Source organism: Eschrichtius robustus, chromosome 2 (genome assembly GCF_028021215.1).
Source record: "Eschrichtius robustus isolate mEscRob2 chromosome 2, mEscRob2.pri, whole genome shotgun sequence".
NCBI lineage: Eukaryota > Metazoa > Chordata > Mammalia > Artiodactyla > Eschrichtiidae > Eschrichtius > Eschrichtius robustus.
The window spans coordinates 120,038,580-120,062,728 of record NC_090825.1 but is presented as its reverse complement, the minus strand read 5'-3'; the positions used below and the strand labels follow the sequence as shown (position 1 = coordinate 120,062,728).

General features: G+C 36.5%; 1 protein-coding gene across 7 annotated transcripts in view; it reads left to right on the top strand.

Annotated features, from left to right (window-relative positions):
* The window catches only part of NR3C1 (nuclear receptor subfamily 3 group C member 1), a 127,431-nt gene extending 117,923 nt beyond the window's left edge, over window positions 1-9,508 (top strand). For 4 of the 7 annotated variants that reach the window (XM_068536095.1, XM_068536094.1, XM_068536093.1 and 1 more), the window contains exons 8-9: window positions 4,844-5,001; window positions 5,590-9,507. In XM_068536095.1, coding sequence (XP_068392196.1) covers window positions 4,844-5,001; window positions 5,590-5,742 — 311 coding nt within the window. In that variant the 3' untranslated portion in view covers window positions 5,743-9,507. Of the gene's footprint in view, window positions 1-4,843; window positions 5,068-5,589 lie in introns of those variants that run through there. The other 3 variants (XM_068536096.1, XM_068536098.1, XM_068536099.1) reach the window with 2 other exon arrangements.
* Window positions 9,509-24,149: the final 14,641 nt, after the last annotated feature.

The window sequence follows — 24,149 nt, the reverse complement described above, 5'->3', positions numbered from 1 at the left end:
CCAAGATAAAAAGATATAGAAAGTGCAAGACTGGATTAAGAAAACAATCCAGGGCTTCCCTGGTGGCGCAGTGGTTGAGAATCTGCCTGCTAATGCAGGGGACACGGGTTCGAGCCCTGGTCTGGGAAGATCCCACATGCCGCGGAGCAGCTAGGCCCGTGAGCCACAACTACTGAGCCTGCGCGTCTGGAGCCTGTGCTCTGCAACAAGAGAGGCCCGCGCACCGCGATGAAGAGTGGCCCCCGCTTGCCGCAGCTAGAGAAAGCCCTCGCACAGAGGTGAAGACCCAACACAGCCAAATAAGTAAATAAATAAATAAATAATAATTAGGGGTGCTAATAATTTGAAAAAAAAAAAAAAAGAAAAGAAAACAATCCAACTTTGTGCTATTTACAAGAGATATACCTAAATAAAGATGTTGAGTGGCTGATATACTATGCATAGTGTAACCCAGTGGTGGCAAACTTTCTGTGAAAGGCCAGATGGTAAATGTTTTCAGCTTTGCATACAGTCTCTGTCAGTAGTACTCAAACTCTGCCCCTTGTGACGTGACCACAGTCATCAACAATACTTAAGGAGAACAGGCATGGCTGTGTTTCAGTAAAACTTTATTTACAAAAACAGGCTGCAGGTAGTGGGTCATTGCTGACCACGGCTTTACCCAAAGGAAAGCTGAAGCAGCTACATTATTATCAAAATAGACTCTAAGGCCCCCCAAAACAGTTCTATATTTAAAGATACTCATTAGATAAAGCATTCTACTCACCAGGAAAATAATTCTGAATATATGGCCCTGAACTACATAAAGCAAAAATCCCAAGGATTATTGGGGGTAATTTGGAATGGATGAAATTCTTTTAAATATAAATACTGAATAGGATTTCTCCCCTAATTATTTTTAGAATGAGGACAACCAGCAGGGAAAAAAATTTATAAATAAGCAGTCATTATTTTAAAAATTAGCAATAACTAGATTATTTGTAACCCACTTTAAACATGGCAGTGATAAGAGTATCACTCCTGATTAAGTGGCCTTCATTTTCACACTAATACTGACATCTCAGAAGTGTCGACTTTGCTTTATGGAATCAAGACGTTTTCATATGTATTCTTTGGTCTAATCCTAACCAAAATCCTATGAGAGTGATATACCACATTAAAAAAATGAAGGATAAAAACATACGATCATCTCAATAAATGTAGAAGAAGCATTTGACAAAATTCAACATCCATGGGAGGGAGACGCAAGAGGGAAGAGATATGGGGATATATGTAGAGCTGATTCACTTTGTTACACAGCAGAAACTAACACACCATTGTAAAGCAATTATACTCCAATAGAGATGTTATTTAAAAAGAAAAATTCAACATCCATTTATAATAAAAACTCTCAACAAACCCAGTATAGAAATAGGGTATCCGAACATAATAAAGGCCATATATGACAAGCCCACAGCTAATGTCATACTCAGTGGTGAAAAGCTGAAAGCTTTTCCTCTGAAATAAGGAGAGCCAAGGATGCCCACTCTAGCCACTTCTAGTCAACCTAGTACTGGAAGTTCTAGCCAGAGCAGTTAGTTAGGCAAGAAAAAGAAATAAAAGGCATCCAAAATCAAAAAAGGAGGAAGTAAAACTCTAACTGGGGTCTGCACATCCTGGGTGGTCTAATTATTACTCCCTGTTTAATTGTAATCAATAAAACTATTTGAAAAAAAAAATTTTTTAATAGGTAAAACCCTCACTATTTGCAGATGATCTGATTTTATATATAGAAAACCTTAAAGATGCCATCAAAAAAAAACTGTTTGAACTAATAAATTCAGTGAAGTTGCAGGATACAAATTCAATTTACAAAAAATTAAGAAAACAATTCCATTTACAGTTGCATCAAAAAGAACAAAAAACATAGGAATAAATTTAACCACAGAGGTAAAAGACTTGTACGCTGAAAACTAAGACGTTTCAGTGAAAGAAACTGAAGGAAATAAAAAAAATAAATGGACATTGTGTGCTTATGTATTGGAAGAATTAATATTGTTAAAATGTCCATACTGTTCAAAGAAATCAACAGATTCAATGCAATCCCTATCAAAATTCCTATGGCATTTGTCACAGAAACAGAACAAACAATCCTAAAATTTGTATGGAAGCATAAAGACCCAGAATAGCCAAAGCAATCTTGAGAAAGAAGAACAAAGCTGAACACACGCCCTGGTTTCAAACTATATTATAAAGCTGTACAGTATGGTACTGGCATAAAACCATTCACATAGATCAATGGAACATAATTGAGAGCCAAGAAATAAAGCCGTGCATATATTGACAAAGGAGCCAACAGTATACAATGGGGAAACAACAGTCTCTTTAGTAAAGATGTTGGGAAAACTGGACAGCTACATGCAAAAGAATGAAACTGGACCACTGTCTTAACACCATACACAAAAATTAACTCAAAATACATCAGACTTGAACATAAGTCCTGAAATCACAGAAGTCCTAGAAGAAAACATAGGCCGTAAGCTCCTTGATGTCCGTCTTGGGGTTGATTTTTCAGATTGGACACCAAAAGCCAAGGCAACAAAAGCAAAATAAACAAATGAGACTATATCAAACTAAAGAGCTTCTACACAGCAAAGGGAACCATCAACAGAATGAAGAGGCAACCTACCAAATGAGAGGAAATATTTGCAAATCATATATCTGATTAGGGGTTAATATCCACAACGTATAAAGAACTCATACAACTCAATAGCAAAAAAACAAATACCCTGGTTTTTAAAATGGGCAAAGGACCTGAACAGACATCTCACAAAGACATACAAACAGTCAACAAGTACATAAGAAGGTGCTTAACATCATTAGTCATCAGGGAAATGCATGCAAATCAAAACCACACCTTACATCTATTAGAATGACTATTATCAAAAAGCCCAAAGAAAACAAGTGTTGGCAAGGGTGTGGAGAAAAAGGGGACCTTTGTGCACTCTTCAGGGAATGTAAATTGGTGCAGCCACTATAGAAAACAGTATGGAGGTTTTTCAGCAAATTAAAAATAGAACTACTGTATGATCCAGCAATTCCACTTTGGGGTATTTAACCATAGGAAACAAAAAAAGATACGGAAAAGAGAAGTGCACCCCCACGTTCACTGCAGAATAATTTATGATAACCAAGATATGGAAACAGCCTAAGTGTCCGCTGATGGATGACTGCATAAAGAAAATGTGGTATATATATTTGCTGGCATATTACTCAGCCATAAGAAGGAATGAAATCTCATCATTTGCAAGAACGTGGATGGACCTTGAGGGCATTATGCTAAGTGAAATAAGTCAGAGAAGACAAATACCATATAATCTTACTTGTATGTGGAATCTAAAAACAAAAGCTCATGGACACAGAGTACAAACTGGTGGATACCAGAGTTGTGTGTGTGTTGGGGGGCTGGTGTTGGGGGATGGGAGAAATGGGTGAAGAGTTTAGAGAGTACAGACTTCTAGCTATAAAATAAATAATTCATGGAGATGTACAGCAGGGTGCCTACAGTTAATAATGATACTGTATATTTGAAAATTGCTAAGGGTAAAATCTTCAAAAGTCGATCACAAGAAAAGTTTTGTAACAATTTATGGTGATGGATCTTAACTAGACTTACTGTGGTGATCATTTTGCAATATATACAAATATTAAATCATTGTGTTACACACCTGAAATTATTATAATGTTACATATTAACTATATCTAAATTTTTTTAAATAAAAAAAATTTTTTTAATTCACTGAGAAAGAGTAGGAAACGGGCTCAGGGAGGTTATACTCAAGTCCACAGGGCAAGTAAGAATGAAAAAGACTTCCTTCTCCTGAACCCACTGCTTTTCCTCTATTCCAGCATTTTCTAAGATGTCAGCAGCAATGAAGTTTAAGTTCGGGAAACAATGTGTTCCCCTCCCTGGAGAGTGCATAATTATAGCTCTGAGAAGTCCTGAAATCCAGAAATCTGCCTAACTTTGTATTAAACACTTAGTTTTGCTAAATTCTGACCATCAAATCCTTTTTTCCCTAATCATCATTAACACAGAACCAGAGTTCCTAGGAGCACACTTTAAGAAATGTAGCATCCACAAAAGTCATAATCTCTGCAAGACTAAGTGAAACCATGGTTAACACTCTGTTCACAGTCCCTCTTACTGGTATCATTTTTTGAAGAGTAATGTAAAAAACTGATTTTATACCAACTTTATGATCCATGAGGTATTTTCTGTATTTCTGTACATAAGGAAAGGCAGATATTTGCTCCCCAGTAAGGCATATATATAAGCCACATAATAAAAAAACAAGTTTCTTTTTAGACTGGAATTGTACCAACTCAGTATGTTAACACACTGATTAATAAAATGTATTGCATGCTGATTTTAAGGTCCTAATTGACTGGTGATATCACAGATATTCCAAGATGTAATTGAAAGAATAAACACTGTTTTGTTGAAACCGTCTATGTCTGTACTAGAATTAAACTCAAGGGCAGAATGACGGTCAATGTATTATTCATTTGGTCTTCAAATTAGCTTTGTGAACTAAGGAGGAAGGTGCTTACCAGCTCCATTCATAAATGAGAAACAAAGTGATAAACCCAAAGTTAAGTCCTCCAATGTTCTATTATCCCATATTCTCTCATGGCTGTAGTTTCATAATCCTTCGAAAATGCTTATGTTTTAATGGAGTGCATTAAGAACAGATAGACTATGTAAATCATGAAATGTGCTACTACTAATAAATGCCCTACTTGCATAAATGAAAAGTTATCACAAGAAAATTCTTTAATTGATTACATCTTAACCTTTTAGTTCCTAAGGAAGGTTTGAAGAGTCAAGAGCTATTTGATGAAATTAGAATGACCTACATCAAAGAGCTAGGAAAAGCCATCGTCAAGAGAGAAGGAAACTCCAGTCAGAACTGGCAGCGGTTTTACCAGCTGACAAAACTCTTGGACTCCATGCATGATGTAAGTGTCAAACGAAAATCCAAATATCAAAAGAATTTTCTGAGACATACAGTATGTCCCGATTAGTGTATATAATTATATACCAGTAGTTGTTGGGGTTTTTTTTTTTTTTCCCATTTATGGATTTTCGTGATGGTTTGATTTCAACCTATAAAGTTCAGTTTGGCACACATTTCTCCTAAGGCCAGTTATGAAATACTGTTTCATCTAGTTATGTGCATCTAACATCATGATGCTAGTACAGAATTTAACAGCACTATTTTTTTAAAAGGTAGAATTCCTTATTTTTGTATGAATTTATCCAGTAAGTTCGAATGTGTCCTTCATATACTATGGTACTGCAATTCTTCACAAAATACTTAATTCCATATAATTCTATATACAATTTAAGAAATTCAAAGATCTTTGGTACCTGAGTGCTCATTTTATTTGGGTAAACTTCTTTTTCACCTGGGGAATTCCAGCAGAGATTGGTATATTCTAAGTCAGAAATTTAAAAAAAAAAAAAAAATAGAGGCCAACAACAAGCATGAGATAACCCTACTGCTAATTTTTTGAGACTGATCATTACTATATATTCTCTTGCAGGTGGTTGAAAATCTCCTTAACTATTGCTTCCAAACATTTTTGGATAAGACCATGAGTATTGAATTCCCAGAGATGTTAGCTGAAATCATCACCAATCAGATACCAAAATATTCAAGTGGAAATATCAAAAAACTTCTGTTTCATCAAAAGTGACTGCCTTAATAAGAAGGGTTGCCTTAAAGAAAGTTGAATTTATAGCTTTTATTGTACACACTGTCAATCTGTCCTGTAGCAGTTTTGTTTTTCTTTTTTGTTTTTGTCTGGTTTTGGTTTTTGTTTTGTTTTAAATACGCACTACATGTGGTTTATAGAGGGCCAAGACTTGGCAACAGAAGCAGTTGAGCCATCACTTTTCAGTGATGGGAAAAGTAGAAAGTGATAGTTGGTGGATCCCAGAAATTAGAAACAATAACACAGGGGTAAGCTCCACTTTCAGAGAAGGATGGCACCTAAACCACCAGTGCCCGAAGTCTGCGTGATGAACTTTCTGCTCATACTTTTCACAGTTGGCTGGACAAGATTTTCTAGACTTTTTGTTGGTGTATTTTCCCCTGTATAGTTAGGATAGCATTTTTTGATTTATGCATGGAAACCTGAAAAAAGTTTACAAGTGTATATCAGAAAAGGGAAGTTGTGCCTTTTATAGCTATTACTGTCTGGTTTTAACAATTTCCTTTATATTCAGTGAACTACGCTTGCTCATTTTTTCTTACATAATTTTTGTATTCAAGTTATTGTATAGCTGTTTAAGATGGGCAGCTAGTTCATAGCTTTCCTAAATAAACTCTAAACATTAATCTTCTGTGTGAAAATGGGTTGGTGCTTCTAACCTGATGGCACTTAGCTATCAGAAGACCACAAAAATTGACTCAAATCTCCAGTTTTCTTGTCAAAAAAGCTCATATTTTGTACATATCTGCTTCAGTGGAGAATTCTATAGATTGTGCAAATTAACCGTCCTAACTGGTGTAGAGCACCTAGTCCAGTGACCTGCTGGGTAAAACCATGGATTACAAAAGACTAATTAAAAAAAAATTAAAAAATAAAAAATAAAAATAATAAAACTACCAAGAGGCCCTGTTTGTACCTAACGCCCTATCTCTGCAATGGTTAGATGGCAAGAAAGTTGGTAAACTGTCTTTCAGGACCTTTTGTTGTAGTTTGTATAACTTCTTAAAAGTTATGATTCCAGATAACCAGCTGAAACACAGCTGAGAAGATTTTAAATCTGCCCAAGTAATTCCTCCCTCTAAACTTTACACCACCCCCCCAAACTCTGTAATATGGCAAAAGTGGCTAGACACCCATTTTCACATTCCCATTTGTCACCAATTGGTCTTTCTTTCCTGGGGGTACAGGAAAGCTCAGCTACTGATTTTTCTGATTTAGGACTATACGTCAGACTTCCGTGTTCGTAAAACTATACATCCCTCACATCCTTATGTGTGCCATGGAGTTCAACAAAAGTCATGTGAATTTCTCCTCCTCACTGTTGAGAATTATCATTTTAAACAAGATAGAAGCTGTAGTAGCCCTTTCTGTGTGCACCTTACCAACTTTCTGTAAACTCAAAACTTGTATTTACTAAGCCACAAGAAATTTGATTTCTATTCAAGGTGGCCAAATTATTTGTGTAATAGAAAACTGAAAATCTAATATTAAAAATATGAAACTTCTAATATATTTTTATATTTAGTTATAGTTTCAGATATATATCATATTGGTATTCACTAATCTGGGAAGGGAAGGGCTACTGCAGCTTTACATGCAACTTATTAAAATGATTGTAAAATAGCTTGTATAGTGTAAAATAAGAATGATTTTTAGATGAGATTGTTTTATCATGACATGTTATATATTTTTTGTAGGGGTCAAAGAAATGTTGACGGATAACCTCTATGATTTATAATGTGTGCGAGCATTCATACAGGCAGCAGTGGGCTCAGAAACCAAACAGGTCTGCTCTAGAGGAAGAGGGAAATGGAGACTGGCCCTGTGTGCTATGAAGGTTCTCGAGGCTCCGTCCCATTGAGGTCAGAGAGGAAGTAACCCTCTGCCTCCCAGAATGGCCACCCTTCTCATTCCAACAGTGAGTCTGTCCGCGCAGGTTTAGTTTACTGAACCTCCCCTTGCGCTAAAGTGTTTAAACAGGGGGCAGAAAGGCGGTGCTTACACACCTACAGGCACCATCACGTACAGCCTCTCCAACAGTTTAATAAAAACAGAGGCTTTAGAAGTTTGGCAATAATACGCATAGAGGTACCAGCAATATGTAAATAGTGCAGAATCTCATAGGTTGCCAATAATACACTAATTCCTTTCTTTCCTACAAGAGTTCCTTTCCAAATGAGGACATGTTTATGTTTTCTTTGAATGCTTTTTGAATGTTCTTATTTTTCGGTATTTTAGAGAAATTATTTAATAAAAAATGTAATCATTTGCTTTTTGAATGCTCTCTAAAAGGGGCTATTCCTTTGTAATTGTTTAAATTGACCTCAAAGTATTTTAAAATGGTTTGTAACCCAGCTGGATGTGAAATTTTTGGTGCCTAAGAAATACCGCTTGAATATTATCATCAGCGACAGTGTTACGTTTCAGAAAGAGCTTCTGAAAGATAAATTATTATTCATTTATAGAACGCTGCAGAAAGCACATCACACGGGAATCTGGACTTTAGCCCCAACAACCTTGGCTCCCCAGAAATAGAGCTCAGTGAATAAAAGATATGTGCACTTTGTGGTTAAAAGGAAATGGACTGACACTCATAAAACTATAGGAGGCTGTACATTAAATGGAAAAAGAAGCTGTGACAATTTAGGATATGTGGGAAAGAAGAAATTTACCTGAATTATGTGTGAGTATAATTATGGATTTAAGTGAAGAAAGCTATGGTGCTATTTGAAAGCAGCTTCATCTTCTATGTATGTTGTATCTTGCCATCCCAAACTGTTGACGTTTGTAGTAATTTCAGCGAGAGGTGACGTGCCTAGGTGACTCACAACAAATCCTGAAAAGTATTTTTAATTACTGGTAGAAAAAAGTGACCCTCTCTGTATTTTTAGGCCTTGCTATGGGATACTATACAAGTGCTTTGGGATATGTATACCCAACTGTCTAAAACTATGGGAGGGGACCCTAAAAGAGCACCTTCCTTCTCCTGAAAAAAAAAAAAGACACCCCAAAAGGAAAACTAGCATGATTAGTGTTTATGAAGAGCTTAATATTTAGCATAGGATGAGCTCTGGATATGCATATAAAGGAAAGCCAGCCTCACTTCAGAACTGGGGGATGGGAGAAGGAGCAATTCCAATTTCACTTATCTATCTACACAACCTATTATCGTTAAGTCTTATCATTTTAGTTCTCTGTTAAATATCCTAAAACTACATCACCATGAGATAAACAATATTATTATACTTTGATCTGATAGAAGTCAAGAACTGTGGCAGCCCTCAGTGAGATTTTGATCTTGGTGGATCACCCAAAAGACTGTAGCTGTAGATGAAAGTGTTTTTCTGTGCCTGGTTTGAGAATTGGAAGAGAAAGTAAGAGTGTAAGGAGGACATGTTAACCACTTGGAATGGAAGTTTATCGTTTTCAGTCAGCCTGGTCCACCAAGGATTAGTTACCAGGTTTTTGGGAAAGGATTACCTTCTCTCTAGAAGATGCCTGAAAGAAGGATTTTATTTTCTGATGAAAGGCTGTATGAAAATACCCTCCTCGAATAACTTGCTTAACTACACATAGATTCAAGTGTGTCAATATTCTATTTTGTATATTAAACAAATGCTATATAATGGGGACAAATCTATATTATACTGTGTATGGCATTATTAAGAAGCTTTTTCATTATTTTTTATCACAGTAATTTTAAAATGTGTAAAAATTAAAACCAGTGACTCCTGTTTAAAAATAAAAGTTGTAGTTTTTTATCCATGCTGAATAATAATCTGTAGTTTAAAAAAAAAAAGTGTCTTTTTACCTACGCAGTGAAATGTCAGACTGTAAAATCTTGTGTGGAAATGTTTAACTTTTATTTTTCATTTAAAGTTGCTGTTCTGGTATTACCAAACCACACATTTGTACTGAATTGGCAGTAAATGTTAGTTAGCCATTTACAGCAATGCCAAATATGGAGAAACATAATAATAAAAAAAAATCTGCTTTTTCATTATATGACTCCAACATGCTTTTGTAGAACTCATGCAGTTCCAATTTTCCTGCTTTTTTCCTCCCTCTTCTACTGAAGGTGGAGTTACCACTTCAGGAAGCTTAAGATGCTAAAGTAAAGTGGACATTTAAATGTCAATGTGGCAACAGTTACACGCTAATATGGGAGAAATTCAAAATGAGCTTAACCCTGGCTTCGAAGACCCAAAGACTGTCCCATCTATGCCTCAAATGGTCATGTACCAACTACTGCAAAGGCTATTAAGGGAAGGAAGAACTCACTCCTAAGCCTTCTCCAACTGTAACAGCCTTTCTTTATCATGAAAATTGATATTTTATGTAAATAAATGTATTATCTAGTCAAAATTCTTATCTTAATATAAAATCAGCTCTTTCTCCAGAAAAGGACATAAACATTTAGTAAATATAGCAGTGTTGCACATTATAGACAATAAAAGCAGAAGGGGTAAGATGGTAAGCCAGCTATTCTATACAATCTATATAGTATTTCCAAAAGCATATTGTGTTCAGGTGATATCCATGAACTGGATGATCTAACAAACTTTCCTATCAACACTCTTCTCTCCACAAGTGACCTCCATCCCTAAGGAAAGGGTATTATGATTTTAAAACCAAGTTTGCCTTACCCATCATACGTGCACCAAGTATTTGCTATGTACCCACTATATAATAAATACTGAAGCTAGAATATGAACAAGAAAAATACTATTGCTACCCTCAGTCAGTCACTTGCGAAAGTGTATACAACAAACCTCCTTTCCCAGTGTCTTAAGGTACAATGCAGAAATGCCAGATGATATGGCGCCAGTACACGTTATTGCTTTACCATTCACTTCAAGTATTAGCCTTACATTTGTAGAACACTTTCACATACGTTATGCCAGTTAATCCTCGCCTACCCAATAAATGAATGAAATAAAAACAAATTCTGAGGAAGATATTAACTCTGTTTTATAAAGGGAAAAGCTCAGAGTTTAAACTGATTCATACCTGCTAACTAACTCCCATTTTATTGAAGTTTGAATGAAAAATCTTTGTAATGAGGCCACATTTATCACATGTCAGAGAACATGCCTCTAGTCTACAAGCTCCCAGGGAACTGGTGTTTTCTGTTGTTAAACTAAGCTAGTGTTTCACATTTACTGAGCACTTACTTTGTGCCAGGCATCATGTTTCAATATATTATCTCATTTAAACTTAACAACCCTATAAAGTGCTACTATAAAGTAGTACTATTAACCTCATTGTATTTTTATGAGGAGACTGTGGCTTAAACAACTAACTTGCCTAGGTCACAAAGCTTGGAAGTGGTTAAGTACGACTTTTTTTTTTTTTGTAAACACTGGGCATCTGGCTCAAAAGTCCATGCTCTTAAGCACTACTGAGAAATTATTAATACGAAGCTCCTAACTAGATTAAATGAACCCATACTGACCATTCTATATCAGCCTTTTGACATGATCTCATTTAATCTAATCATTTTTACTACCATATCAATTTTGACTTAGACATTTAACAATGATAATTCCTTCTCTTAAAAACATGTGTCCTGAAAAAAAAAAAAAAAAAAAAACGTGTCCTGGGCTTCCCTGGCGGCACAGTGGTTAAGAATCCGCCTGCCAATGCACGGGACACAGGTTTGAGCCCTGGTCTGGGAAGATCCCACATGCCGCGGGGCAACTAAGCCTGTGCGCCACAACTACTGAGCCTGCGCTCTAGAGCCCGTGTGCCACAACTACTGAAGCCTGTGCGCCTAGATCCCGTGCTCCGCAACAAAGAGAAGCCACCACAGTGAGAAGCCCGTGCACCGCAACAAAGAAGAGCGCCCGCTCACCGCAACTAGAGAAAGCCCGCATACAGCAACGAAGACCCAACGCAGCCATAAATATTTATTTATTTATTTATTTATTTATTTATTTATTTATTTATTTAAAAAACCATGTGTCCTATCCCTTGGGGATGTTGAGTTGATGGTAAAAACAGCTGCCCAGAGATGACAATACCCTTTGGTTTGTCAAATATACAAGGAAGCTGTCTCACTAACACCTAAAGGAAAATCAACAAACTTATTTCTTCAAGCTATATAAGGCACATAGGCTACACTCAAAATGAGGAAGACAGTTGTTTATAAATGAAAATTGATGCAAAATTTATTCTTAGTTTGGCAAGTAGGAGCCTGATTTTGGGTGTTGAAAATACAGAGGCATTTACACTAGTTGAATATTTTTTTAGACCTTCAGCTAATCTCCATTAACTGGCAGTAAGTGGCTCTTAAGAGCATTAGGAACTATCGCAGTCTCCTCCTTTTTTATCAAGCTTCTGTTTCCCAGTTAAAATGAAACAATACTTTGCTAGGGAAACATTTTTTACTTTATTCGGTTACAGACATGCTAATCTCAGAACAAAACAGTTCATACAGACCAGGGGTCCCCAATCCCCAGGCCGTGGACTGATAGTCGGCGTTAGGAACCAGACAGCAGGAGGTGAGCGACAGCGGGCGAGGTGAGCGACAGCGAGCGAGCAAGCGAAGCTCCTTCTGCTGCTCCCCATTGCTCCCCATCACTCGCACTACCTCCTGAATCTTCCCCCCACACAGGTCCGTGGAAAAATTGTCTTCCACAAAACCGGTCCCTGGTGCCAAAAAGATTGGGGACCGCTGATACAGACAACATCAGAAACCCAAAAAACTTTCCTAACTCTATCCAACCCACTTGAATAAAAGACAGTTTATACTGTTCACCTTCTATACCCTCACCATAAATAGTCAATAGAATAATATGTGTACACAATGTAAATAAGCCATAGCTTTTCTATTAATGTGGCATTGTCTTGGAAAGTACTGTCTTTGAGTATACACGGGATTATGCTGGAAATAAGAATCTAGGTCATCCAAAACCATTAGGGTTGTTTGCTAGCATTGCAAGGAATGGAGATAAAAATAAAACTCTTTCCAAGTGGCGCTAATAGGGGATAGTGTGCATAAAAACCAAACAAAGACTCACAGAGCATGAAACTATATCATAAATACCTCTTGACCAGTTTCCCTACCAACTATGTGGCAGGCGTGCTAGAGGAGCCAATTAAAAGACCACTAAACCAATACTAAAACTTCAGCGTGATGTTCCTGCCCTCAAGGAATCAAAGATGAGACACGTGGCTCATCAATTCCATTGCTCTGTGTCTATTCGAAAGGAAAAAAACATGGGCACATGATGACTTGCATGCAGATATTCATAGCACCATTATTCATAATAGCCAAGAGGGGGAAAGAACTCAAATGTCCATCAACATAAACACAACATTAATGAATGAACACATACACAAAATGTAGCAGAGCCATACAATAAAATACTACACAGCAATAACAAAAAAAAGAATGATGCATGCTATAATATGGATGAACCTCAAGAACATGCTAAGTAAAGGAAGTCATACAAAAAAGACCACATATTGCTTGATTTCACTTACATGAGATGTCCAGAGAAGGCAAAGCTATAGAGTCAGAAAGCAGATCAATGGCTTCCTATGGCTGGGGATGGCATCAGGGCCTAAGTGAAAATAGGTAGGAGGGGACTTTATGGGAAGATGAAAATGTTCTAAAATTGCATTATAATGATGATTTTGCAACTCAGTAAATTTAATAAAAATCATTAACATGTACATGTAAAGTGAGTAAATTTTATGGTATGTAAATTATATATAGATATATAGATAGATACATATATATAAAATACCTAAGAGTGGACAAGCAAAGTATAATTGCCGTTCACTGTATATGAGGCTGGTACAAAGTACTTTGAATACATAGTGCAGCTGTTTTTCAGGAAAGCCTATGAAAAGGTGTTTTCACTGTGCTGGGTGCTAAAGGAAGAGTTGAAGTTCAGCACAGACAAGGACTTACTCATTTAATATTAATAGATTTCTCTTTCAATCTTTTATATGTTGTACTCACCCTGAGATAGCAACCATGCACAAACAGACTGCCAACGTGACAGATTAAAAAAAAACTTATAGCATACACAAGACTGCTCATTTTAAATACAAAAGAATGTGTGGCACAAATACTGTTAATAATTTAAGACCTTAGTAGTTACAACTTCATAATGAGACAAATGTGGGTTCAAGCCTTACTTTTGTCCTTCACTAAGTCTGTGATCCTGGGAAAATTCTACAGCCACTTTAAGCCTACTTCCACATCTGAAAAATGGAACTAATACCAACATCTTAAAGGAATGAGAATTAAATGAGATACGACATATTTAAGCTGCTTTAGCTCAGTTCCTACCATACAGCAAGTGCTCAAAACATGTTAGATTTCAAGGAAATATAAGAGAAAAATATAAGACATCTAAGGAAATCTAAAAGAAGAGGGGAATTTTGTTTTTAATGCTCTCCCAAAAAACATGCATAAAGGGTCAAGGTGAGTCAGATGAAGAGTGATGTGAACACCAGAACTGCATACAAATTTCCAACCTCACATATCCTAATTAATAAAAGTCACACTGTTCTGTTACTGGCCTGCATTTTCATTATCCTGTACATTCCCAACTACCAGACCTTGGCAGGGGTCATCTAGAGGCACTCAACATTCCTTCAGAAAGGGTCTTCCATTTCCAACCCATATCTCAAAGCATGAGAAGAGCAGTGCCAAGGCAATAAGATCAAAGGAGAAGTGGAAAGTTATAGATTTGATCTAAGTCTTCTGTGCAGAATTTTTCTTGGTCAATGAGAAGTCTGGCAAAGAAAGGGAACCAGCCTGTTTACCCCACATGGAGAGTTTCCCAAAGCTGTCACTGTAACTGATGCATATAAATGTGAACTAAATTTCATTAACTGTTACTAATGAGAGGGAGAACAATCTGAGCTAAAAATCAAAATTGTAAATTTTACATAGCCAAGGGAATAGAAAACATATCCACACAAAAAACTTCTACACAAATATTCACAGCACCATTATTCATAATGCCCAAAAAGTGGAAACAATCTAAATGTCCATCAACTGATAAATGGATAAATAACATGGTATATTCATACAATGAAATATTATTTAGCAATGAAAGGAAATGAAATACTGATACATACATTTTTTGGATGAACTTTGCAAATACTATGCTAAGTAAAAGAAGCCAGTCACAAAAGATCACATATTTTATAAACCCATTTAAATTAAATGTCCAGAATAAACAAATCTGGATATTTAATATAAATGGATTATGGACAGAAAGTAGATTTGAGATTCCCAGGGACTGGGGGAGGAGGAGGGGATATTAAAAGAGTGACTGCTTAATGGGTACCAACCTTCTTTGTAAGGTAACGAAAATGTTCTAAAAGAAACTTGTATTGATGATTGCACAACTCTGAGTATACAAAAAACCTTTGAATTGAACATTTTAACTGGGTATGTTTTTTGGTATCTGAATTATAGCTCAAAAAAGATGTTTAAAAAAAAGGAAAGAGGGACTTCCCTGGTGGCACAGTGGTTAAGAACCCGCCTGCCAATGCAGGGGACACGGGTTCGAGCCCTGGTCCAGGAAGATCCCACATGCCCCAGAGCAACTAAGCCCGTGCACCACAACTACTGAGCCCGTGCGCCTAGAGCCTGTGCTCCGGAACAAGAGAAGCCACCGCAATGAGAAGCCCATGCACCACAACAAAGAGTAGTCCCCACTCAGCCCCCGCTCGCTGCAGCTAGAGAAAGCCCACACACAGCAACGAAGACCCAACACAGCCAAAAATAAATAAATAAATTTATTAAAAAAAAAAAAAAAGGAAAGAAATAGATAACCTAGTTAGCCCTATAGCTATTAAATTGACTTTGTAGTTAAAAACCTTTCCATAAAGAAAACTCTAGGCCCACATGGTTTCACTGGTGACTTCTACCAAACACTTAAGGAAGAAATAATACCAATTCTACAGAAACTCTTCCAAAAACAAAGCTGCACAGGAGGGAATACTTCTCAATCCATTCTAATCCATTATGCTGATACCAAAATTGGACAAAAATTACAAGAAAAGAAAACTACAGACTAATATCCCCTGTGAACATAAATGGAAAAATTCTACACAAAACTTTACCAAATAGTATTTAACAGTCAATTACAAGGATGACACATCATGATCAAAGGGTTACACCAGGAATACAAGATTGGATTCACATTTCAAAATCAACCAATGCAATTCACAACAGTGAAAAACTGAAAATGAAAAATCCACATGATTATCCAAATAGATACAGACAAAGCATTTGACAAAACCCAACATACACTCCTAATTTAAAACAAACTCTTAGCAAACTAGGAATAGAAGGAAACTTCCTCAACTTTATAAAGGGTATTTATAAAACACCTTCTGCTAGTATCATACTTAATGGGAAAACACCGAACATTTTCCTCCTAATTTCAGTTAAAAAAAAAATAAATAACAGGGATGTATATACTCTTACAACTTCCATTTACCACTGTACTGGAGGCTTTAGCCAATACAATTAGGCAAGAAAGAAACAAGGTGCAATGAGATTAGCGGGAACAAGTAAAACTATCTTTACTCAGAGACAACATGATCATCTATCTAGGGAATCTACAAAAAAGCTACTAGACTTCAAAAAGTTAAACACAGGGCTTCCCTGGTGGCGCAGTGGTCGAGAATCTGCCTGATAATGCAGGGGACACGGGTTCGTGCCCTGGTCTGGGAAGATCCCACATGCCGCGGAGCAACTAGGCCCGTGAGCCACAACTACTGAGCCTGCGCGTCTGGAGCCTGTGCTCCGCAACAAGAGAGGCCGCGACGGTGAGAGGCCCGTGCACCGCGATGAAGAGTGGCCCCCGCTTGCCGCAACTAGAGAAAGCCCTAGCACAGAAACGAAGACCCAACATAGCAATCAATCAATCAATCAATAAATCTTTAAAAAAAAAAAATTGCTATACAGAACATCTTTAAAAAAAAGTTAAACACAGAATTACCACATGACCCTGTAATTCCACTCCTAGGTATAAACTCAAAAGAATGGAAAACAGGTACTCAAGCAAATACATTTACACATGTTCATAATAGCAGCACTATCCACCAGAGCCAAAAGAGGGAAATAGCACACATGACCATCAATGGGTGAATGGTTAAATAAATTGTAGTATGTATAAACAATGGAATAGTATTCGGCCATAAAAAGAAATGAAGTACAAATTCATGCTACCATGTGGGTGAACCTCCAAAACATTACTTTAAGTGAAAAAAGCCAGACACAAAGGGTGATATATTGTATAATTTCATTCACATGAAATATCTAGGATAGACAAATCTATTGGTATAGAAAGAAGGCTGTTGGTTGGCAGGCTCTGGGGTAAGGGAATAATGGGAAGAAATTATTTTATGAGTAAGGGTTTTACATTGGGGTTATTAAAATATTTTGGAACTAGACAGAGATGGTGGTTTCACAACACTGAGAATATACTAAATGCCACTGAATTAAATGGTTAATTTTATGTTTTATTAATTTCACCTCAATAAATTACTAGTTTTAAAAAAGCTACTAGAACTAATAAGTGAGTTTAGCAAGGTTGCAGGATACAACAGGGGTCAGCAAACTATGTCATATAGCCAAACTCAGCCCACTGTCTATTTTTGTAAAAAAAAAAAAAAAAAAAAAAGTTTCTGAAACAGAGACATGCATTTTATGGGTTGTCTATGTTGCTTTCATAGGGCAAAGGCAGAGCTGAGTAATTGTGAAAGAGACATACGGCCTGCAAAGCCTACAATATTTACTATCTGGCCCTTTACAAAAAAAGTCTGCTGACACCTGGGATACCAGATCAACATATAAAAATTAACTGTATTTCTATGCACTAGCAACAAACAACTAGACATTGATTTTTTAAAATACTGTTTACAATAGCTTCAAAAACTGTGAAAACCTTAGAGACAAACCTGACAAAAATATGTGACAAAACCTATACGCTGAAAGCTATAAAATACCACTGAGAAAAGTCAGATTTATACACATGGAGTAATATATCTGTTCATGTGACTAAGGACAGTATCATTAAGATGTCATTTCTCAAACTGATCCACAGTTTCAGTGTAATCCAATTATAATTTGAATTTCAGTAGAAATTTACAAGCACTTTCTAAAATTCATATGGAAATGAAAGGACCTAGAATAACCAAAATATCTGTGAAATAAAACAGCAAAGTTGGAGAGCTAACTACCTGATTTCAAAAATTATTATAAAACTATAGTAATCAAAACATCATGGTATAGGCATACAAATAGACAAACAGATCAATGGAACAGACTACAGAGTCCAGATATAAACTCACATTTATATAGACACTGATTTTTTTTTAACAAAGTTGCAAAGGCAATGCAATAGAGAAAGAGGCTTTTCAACAAATGTCCTGGAATAATTGGCCACGCATGTTTTAAAAATAACTTGGATCCATACCTTGTACCATATGCAAAAATTAACTCAAAATGGAACACAGACATAAATGAATAATCTAAAACTGTAAAATTTGTGGAATAAATGTAGGAGAAAACCTATGCGACCTTGGGTTCATCAAAGATTTCTTAGATGTGCACCAGAAGCACACTCTTTTAAAAAACAAATTGATAAACTGGATTTCATCAAACTTTAAAATGTCTGCTCTTTAAAACACACTTTTAAGAAAATGAAAAGACAAAGCACAAATTGAGAGAAAAATCTTTGCAAAGCATAAATCTGATAAAGAACTGTTACTCAGAATATATAAAGAACACTCAGAGCGCAACAATAAAAAACAAAAGTGGGGGGCAAAATATCTCAATAGATGCTTCACCAAAGAAGAAACACGAACAGAAAATAAACACATAAAAAAATGATCATCATTAGTCATTAGGAATATACAAAATAAAACCACAGTAAGATAACACTACACACCTATGAGAATGCTAAATAAAAATGAATGAATAATTAACACGTGCATTAACATGGATGAATCTCAAAACCATTGCACTAAGTGAAAAAAGTCACAAACAAAAGTATTCGTACTGCATGGTTCCATTTATATGTCATTCTGTAACTGCAAATCCATAGGAACAGAAATCAGATCATGGTGGCCAGGGGATGGGGATAAGAGGAGGGAAATGACCACAAAGGTAAAGGAGGGAACTTTATGGAGTAGTACCTTGATTGTGGTGGTGGTTACGTATTTACATGACCATACATGTCTATCAAAACTCTGAACTGGGGCTTCCCTGGTGGTGCGGTGGTTGAGAATCTGCCTGCCAATGCAGGGGACACGGGTTCGAGCCCCGGTCTGGGAAGATCCCACATGCCGCGGAGCAACTGGGCCCGTGAGACACAACTACTGAGCCTGCGCGTCTGGAGCCTGTGCTCCGCAACGAGAGAGGCCGCGATGGCGAGAGGCCCGCGCACCGCGATGAAGAGTGGCCCCCGCTTGCCGCAACTGGAGAAAGCCCTCGCACAGAAACGAAGACCCAACACAGCCAAAATTAAATAAATTAATTAATAAAATTTAAATTAAAAAAACCCCTCTGAACTGTACACTAAATAGGGTGAACGTTACTGTATGTAAACTATGCCTCGATAAGTTTGAAGTTCAAAAAGCAAAACCCTTAATATAACTGCTCTTAAAAAAATAAGACATAGACTTAAATGTCCTTATTTCTTAAAGAATATTAGGCACTGAAAAAGAGTTCAAATAAAGGTTCTCGGATTAGAAATTGTGGGGGATGGAAGAAGGTATTCCACGAAAATGGAAATCAAAAGAAAGCTGGAGTAGCAATACTCATAACAGACAAAAGAGACATTAAAATAAAGACTGTTATAAGAGACAAAGGACACTACATAGTGATCAAGGGATCATTCCAAGAAGATACAACAATTGTAAATATATATGCACCCAACAGAGGAGCACCTCAACATATAAAGCAAATACAACCATAAAGGAAGAAATCGATAGTAACACAATAATAGTGGGGAACTTTAACACCCCACTTTCATCAATGGACAGATAAACCAGGACTTAATTGATATTTATAGAGCATTCCATCCAAAAGCAGCAGAATACATATTCTTCTCAAGTGCACACAGAACATTCTCCAGGATTGACCCCATGCTGGGCAACAAGGCAAGCCTTGGTAAATTTAAGAAAATGGAAATCGTATCAAGCATCTTTTCTGATCACACCTCTATGAGATTAGAAATAAACTACAAGAAAAAAACTATAAAAAACACAAACACGTGGAGACTAAACAATATGTTACTAAACATCCAATGGATCACAGAAGAAAGCAAAGAGGAAATCAAAAAATACCTAGAGACAAATGAAAATGAAAGCACAATGATCTAAAACCTATGGGATGCATCAAAAGCAGTTCTAAAAGGGAACTTTATAGCAATACAATCTTACCTCAGAAAACAAGAAAAATCTCAAATAAATAACCTAACCTTACATCTAAAGCAACTAGAGAAAGAAGAACAAACAAAACCTGAAGTTAGTAGAAGGAAAGAAATCGTAAATATCAGAGCAGAAATAAATGAACTAGAAACAAAGAAAACAATAGCAAAGATCAATGAAACTAAAAGCTGGTTCCTTGAAAAGATAAACAAAATTGATAAACCTTTAGCCAGACTCAACAGGAAAAAAAGGGAGAGGACTCAAATCAATCAAATTAGAAATGAAAAAGGAGAAGTTACAACTGACATCGCAGAAATGCAAAGCATCATAAGCAACTACTACAAGCAACTGTATGCCAATAAAATGGACAACCTGAAAGAAATGGACAAATTCTTAGAAAGTTACAGACTCCCAAGACTGAATCCGGAAAAAATAGAAAATATGAACAGACTAATTACAAGCACTGAAATTGAAACTGTGATTTTAAAACTCCCAACAAATAAAAGTCCAGAACCTGATGGCTTCACAGGTGAATTCTATCAAACATTTAGAGAAGAGCTACACCTATCCTTGGGAAACTGTTCCAAAAAATCACAGAGGAAGGAAAACTCCCAAACTCATTCTACGAGGCCACCATCACCCTGATACCAAAACCAGACAAAGATACCACAAAAAAAATTATAAGTCAATATCACTGATGAACATAGGTGCAAAAATCCTCAACAAAATACTAGCAATCTGAATCCAACAATACATTAAAAGGATCATACACCACAATCAAGTAGCATTTATCCCAGGGATGCAAGGATGTTTCAATATCCAGAAATCAAGCAGTGTGATACACATCAACAAATTGAAGAATAAAAACCATATGATCATCTCAATAGATGCAGAAAAAGCTTTTGACAAAATTCAACACCCATTTATGATAAAAACTCTCCAGAAAGTGGGCATAGAGGGAACATACCTCAACATAATAAAGCCCATGTACAACAAACCTACAGCTAACATCATACGCAAAGGTGAAAAGCTAAAAGCATTTCCTCTAAGATCAGGAACAAGGCAAGGATGTCCACTCTCGCCACTTTTATTCAACATAGTTTTTGGAAGTCCTAGCTTCCAAATCAGAGAAGAAAAAGAAATAAAAGAAAACAAATTGGAAAAGAAGAAGTAAAACTGGCAGTGTTTGCAGATGACATGATACTATACATAGAAAATCCTAAACATGCCACCAGAAAACTACTAGAACTAATCAATGAATTTGGTAAGGTTGCAGAAATAAGGACGCACAGAAATCTCTTGCATTCCCTATACACTAACAACGAAAGATCAGGAAGAGAAATTAAGGAAACAATCCCATTCATCACTGCAACAAAAAGAATAAAATACCTAGGAATAAACTTACCTAAGCAGGTAAAAGACCTGTACTCAGAAAACTATAAGACATTAGTGAAAGAAATCAAGAAGACACACACAGATGGAAAGATATACTGTGTTCGTGGATTGGAAGAATCAATATTGTCAAAATGATTATACTACCCAAGGCATTCTACAAATTCAAATGCAATCCCTATCAAATTACCAATGACATTTTTCACAGAAAAATGAATTTTACAAAGTCTTAAAATTTGTATGGAGACACAAAAGACCCCCAATAGCAAAAGCAATCTTGAGAAAGAAAAATGGAGCTGGAGGAATCAGGCTCCCTGACTTCAGACTATACTACAAAGCCATAGTCATCAAAACAGTATAGTACTGGCACAAAAATAAATATAGATCAATGGAACAGGATAGAAAGCCCAGAAATAAACCCACACACCTATGGTCAATTAATCTACGACAAAGGAGGCAACACTACACAATGGTGGAAAGACAGTCTCTTCAACAAACAATGCTGGGGAAACTGGACAGCTACATGTAGAAAAATGAAATTCGATGATTCCTTAACACCATACACACACAAAAAAACTCAAAATGGATTAAAGACCTAAATGTGAGACCAGACACTATAAAACTCTCAGAGGAAAACATAGGAAGAACACTCTCTGACATAAATCACAGCAAGATCTTTTTTGACCCACCTCCTAGAGTAATGGAAATAAAAACAAAAATAAACAAATGGGACCTAATGAAACTTAAAAGCTTTTGCACAGCAAAGGAAACCATAAACAAGATGAAAAGACAACCTTCAGAATGGGAGAAAATATTTGCAAACAAATAAATGGTCAAAGATTAATCTCCAAAATATACAAACAGCTCATGCAGCTCAACATGAAAAAAACAAACAACCCAATCCAGAAACGGGCAGAAGAGCTAAATAGACATTTCTCCAAAGAAGGCATACAGATGGCCAACAAACACATGAAAAGATGCTCAACATCACTAATTACTAAAGAAATGCAAATCAGAACTACAATGAGGTATGACCTCACACTGGTCAGAATGGTCATCATTAGACAATCTACAAACAATAAATGCTGCAGAGGGTGTGGAGAGAAGGGAACCCTCTTGCATTGTTGGTAGGGATGTTAATTGATACAGCCACTATGGAGAACAGTATGGAGGTTCCTTAAAAAACTAAAAATAGAACTACCATACGACCCAGCAATCCCACTACTGGGCATATACCCAGAGAAAACCATAATTCAAAAAGACACATGCACCCCAATGTTCACTGCAGCACTATTTACAATAGCCGGGTCACGGTAGCAACCTAAATGTCCATCAACAGACGAATGGATAAAGAAGAAGTGGTACATATATACAATGGAATATTACTCAGCCATAAAAAGGAACGAAATCGGGTCATTTGCAGAGACGTGGATGGACCTAGAGACTGTCATACAGAGTGAAGTCAGTCAGAAGGAGAAAAACAAACATATTAATGCATATTTGTGGAATCTAAAAAAATGGTAGAGATGAACTGGTTTTCAAGACAGAAATAGAGACACAGATATAGAGAACAAACGTATGGACACCAAGTGGGTAAAGGGGTGGTGGGATGAAATGGGAGACTGGGATTAATATATATACACTGATATGTATAAACTAGATAACTAATGAGAATCTGCTCTATAGCACAGGAAACTCCACTTTGCTGTGCAGTAGAAACTAACACAACATTGTAAAACAACTATACCCCAGTTTAAAAAAAAATGGGCTGAAGACTTAAATAGGCGTTTCTCCAAAGAAGATACACAAATGGCCCCCATGAATATGAAAAGATGGCTCAGCTTCACTAATCATTAGGGAAATACAAATTAAGACCACAAAGCTTCTACCTGTTAGGACGGCTATTACCAAAAAGTCAAAATACAACGAGTGTTGGTGAGGATGCGGGTAAACAGGAACCCTTGTGTACTGTTGGTAGAAATGCAAAATGGTGGCGTTGCCATGGAAAACAGCATGGAGCCTCCTCAAAATATTAAAAATTTAAGTACCACATGATCCAGCAAGCTCACTTCTGGGTATATATCCAAAAGAATGGAAATCGGGATCTTGAAGAGATATCTGCACCCCCAAGTTCACAGCAGCTGCTATTCACAACAGCCAAGACGTGGAAACAGTGTAAATGTCCATCAGGGGATGAAGAGGTAAAGAAAATGTGGTATACATATACAATGGAATGTTATTTAGGCATTAAAAAGAAGAAAATTCTGCAATATGCAACAACATAGATGAACCCAGAAGACATTATGCTAAGGGAAATAAGCCAGTCATAGAATAATGAATAATGTATGATACCACTTACATGAGACATCTAAAATAGTCAAACTCATAGAATCACAGAGTGGAATGAATGTTGGTTGCCAGGGGCTGGGGGGAGGGGGTTAAAAGTCAGGAAGTTGCTAATCAATAGGCATAAAATTTCAGTTATGCAAGATGAAGATCTGTTGAACAACACCGTGCCTAGTTAACCACATTGTATTGTACACTTAAAAATCTGTTACGAGGGTAGGAAAAATTTACTATTT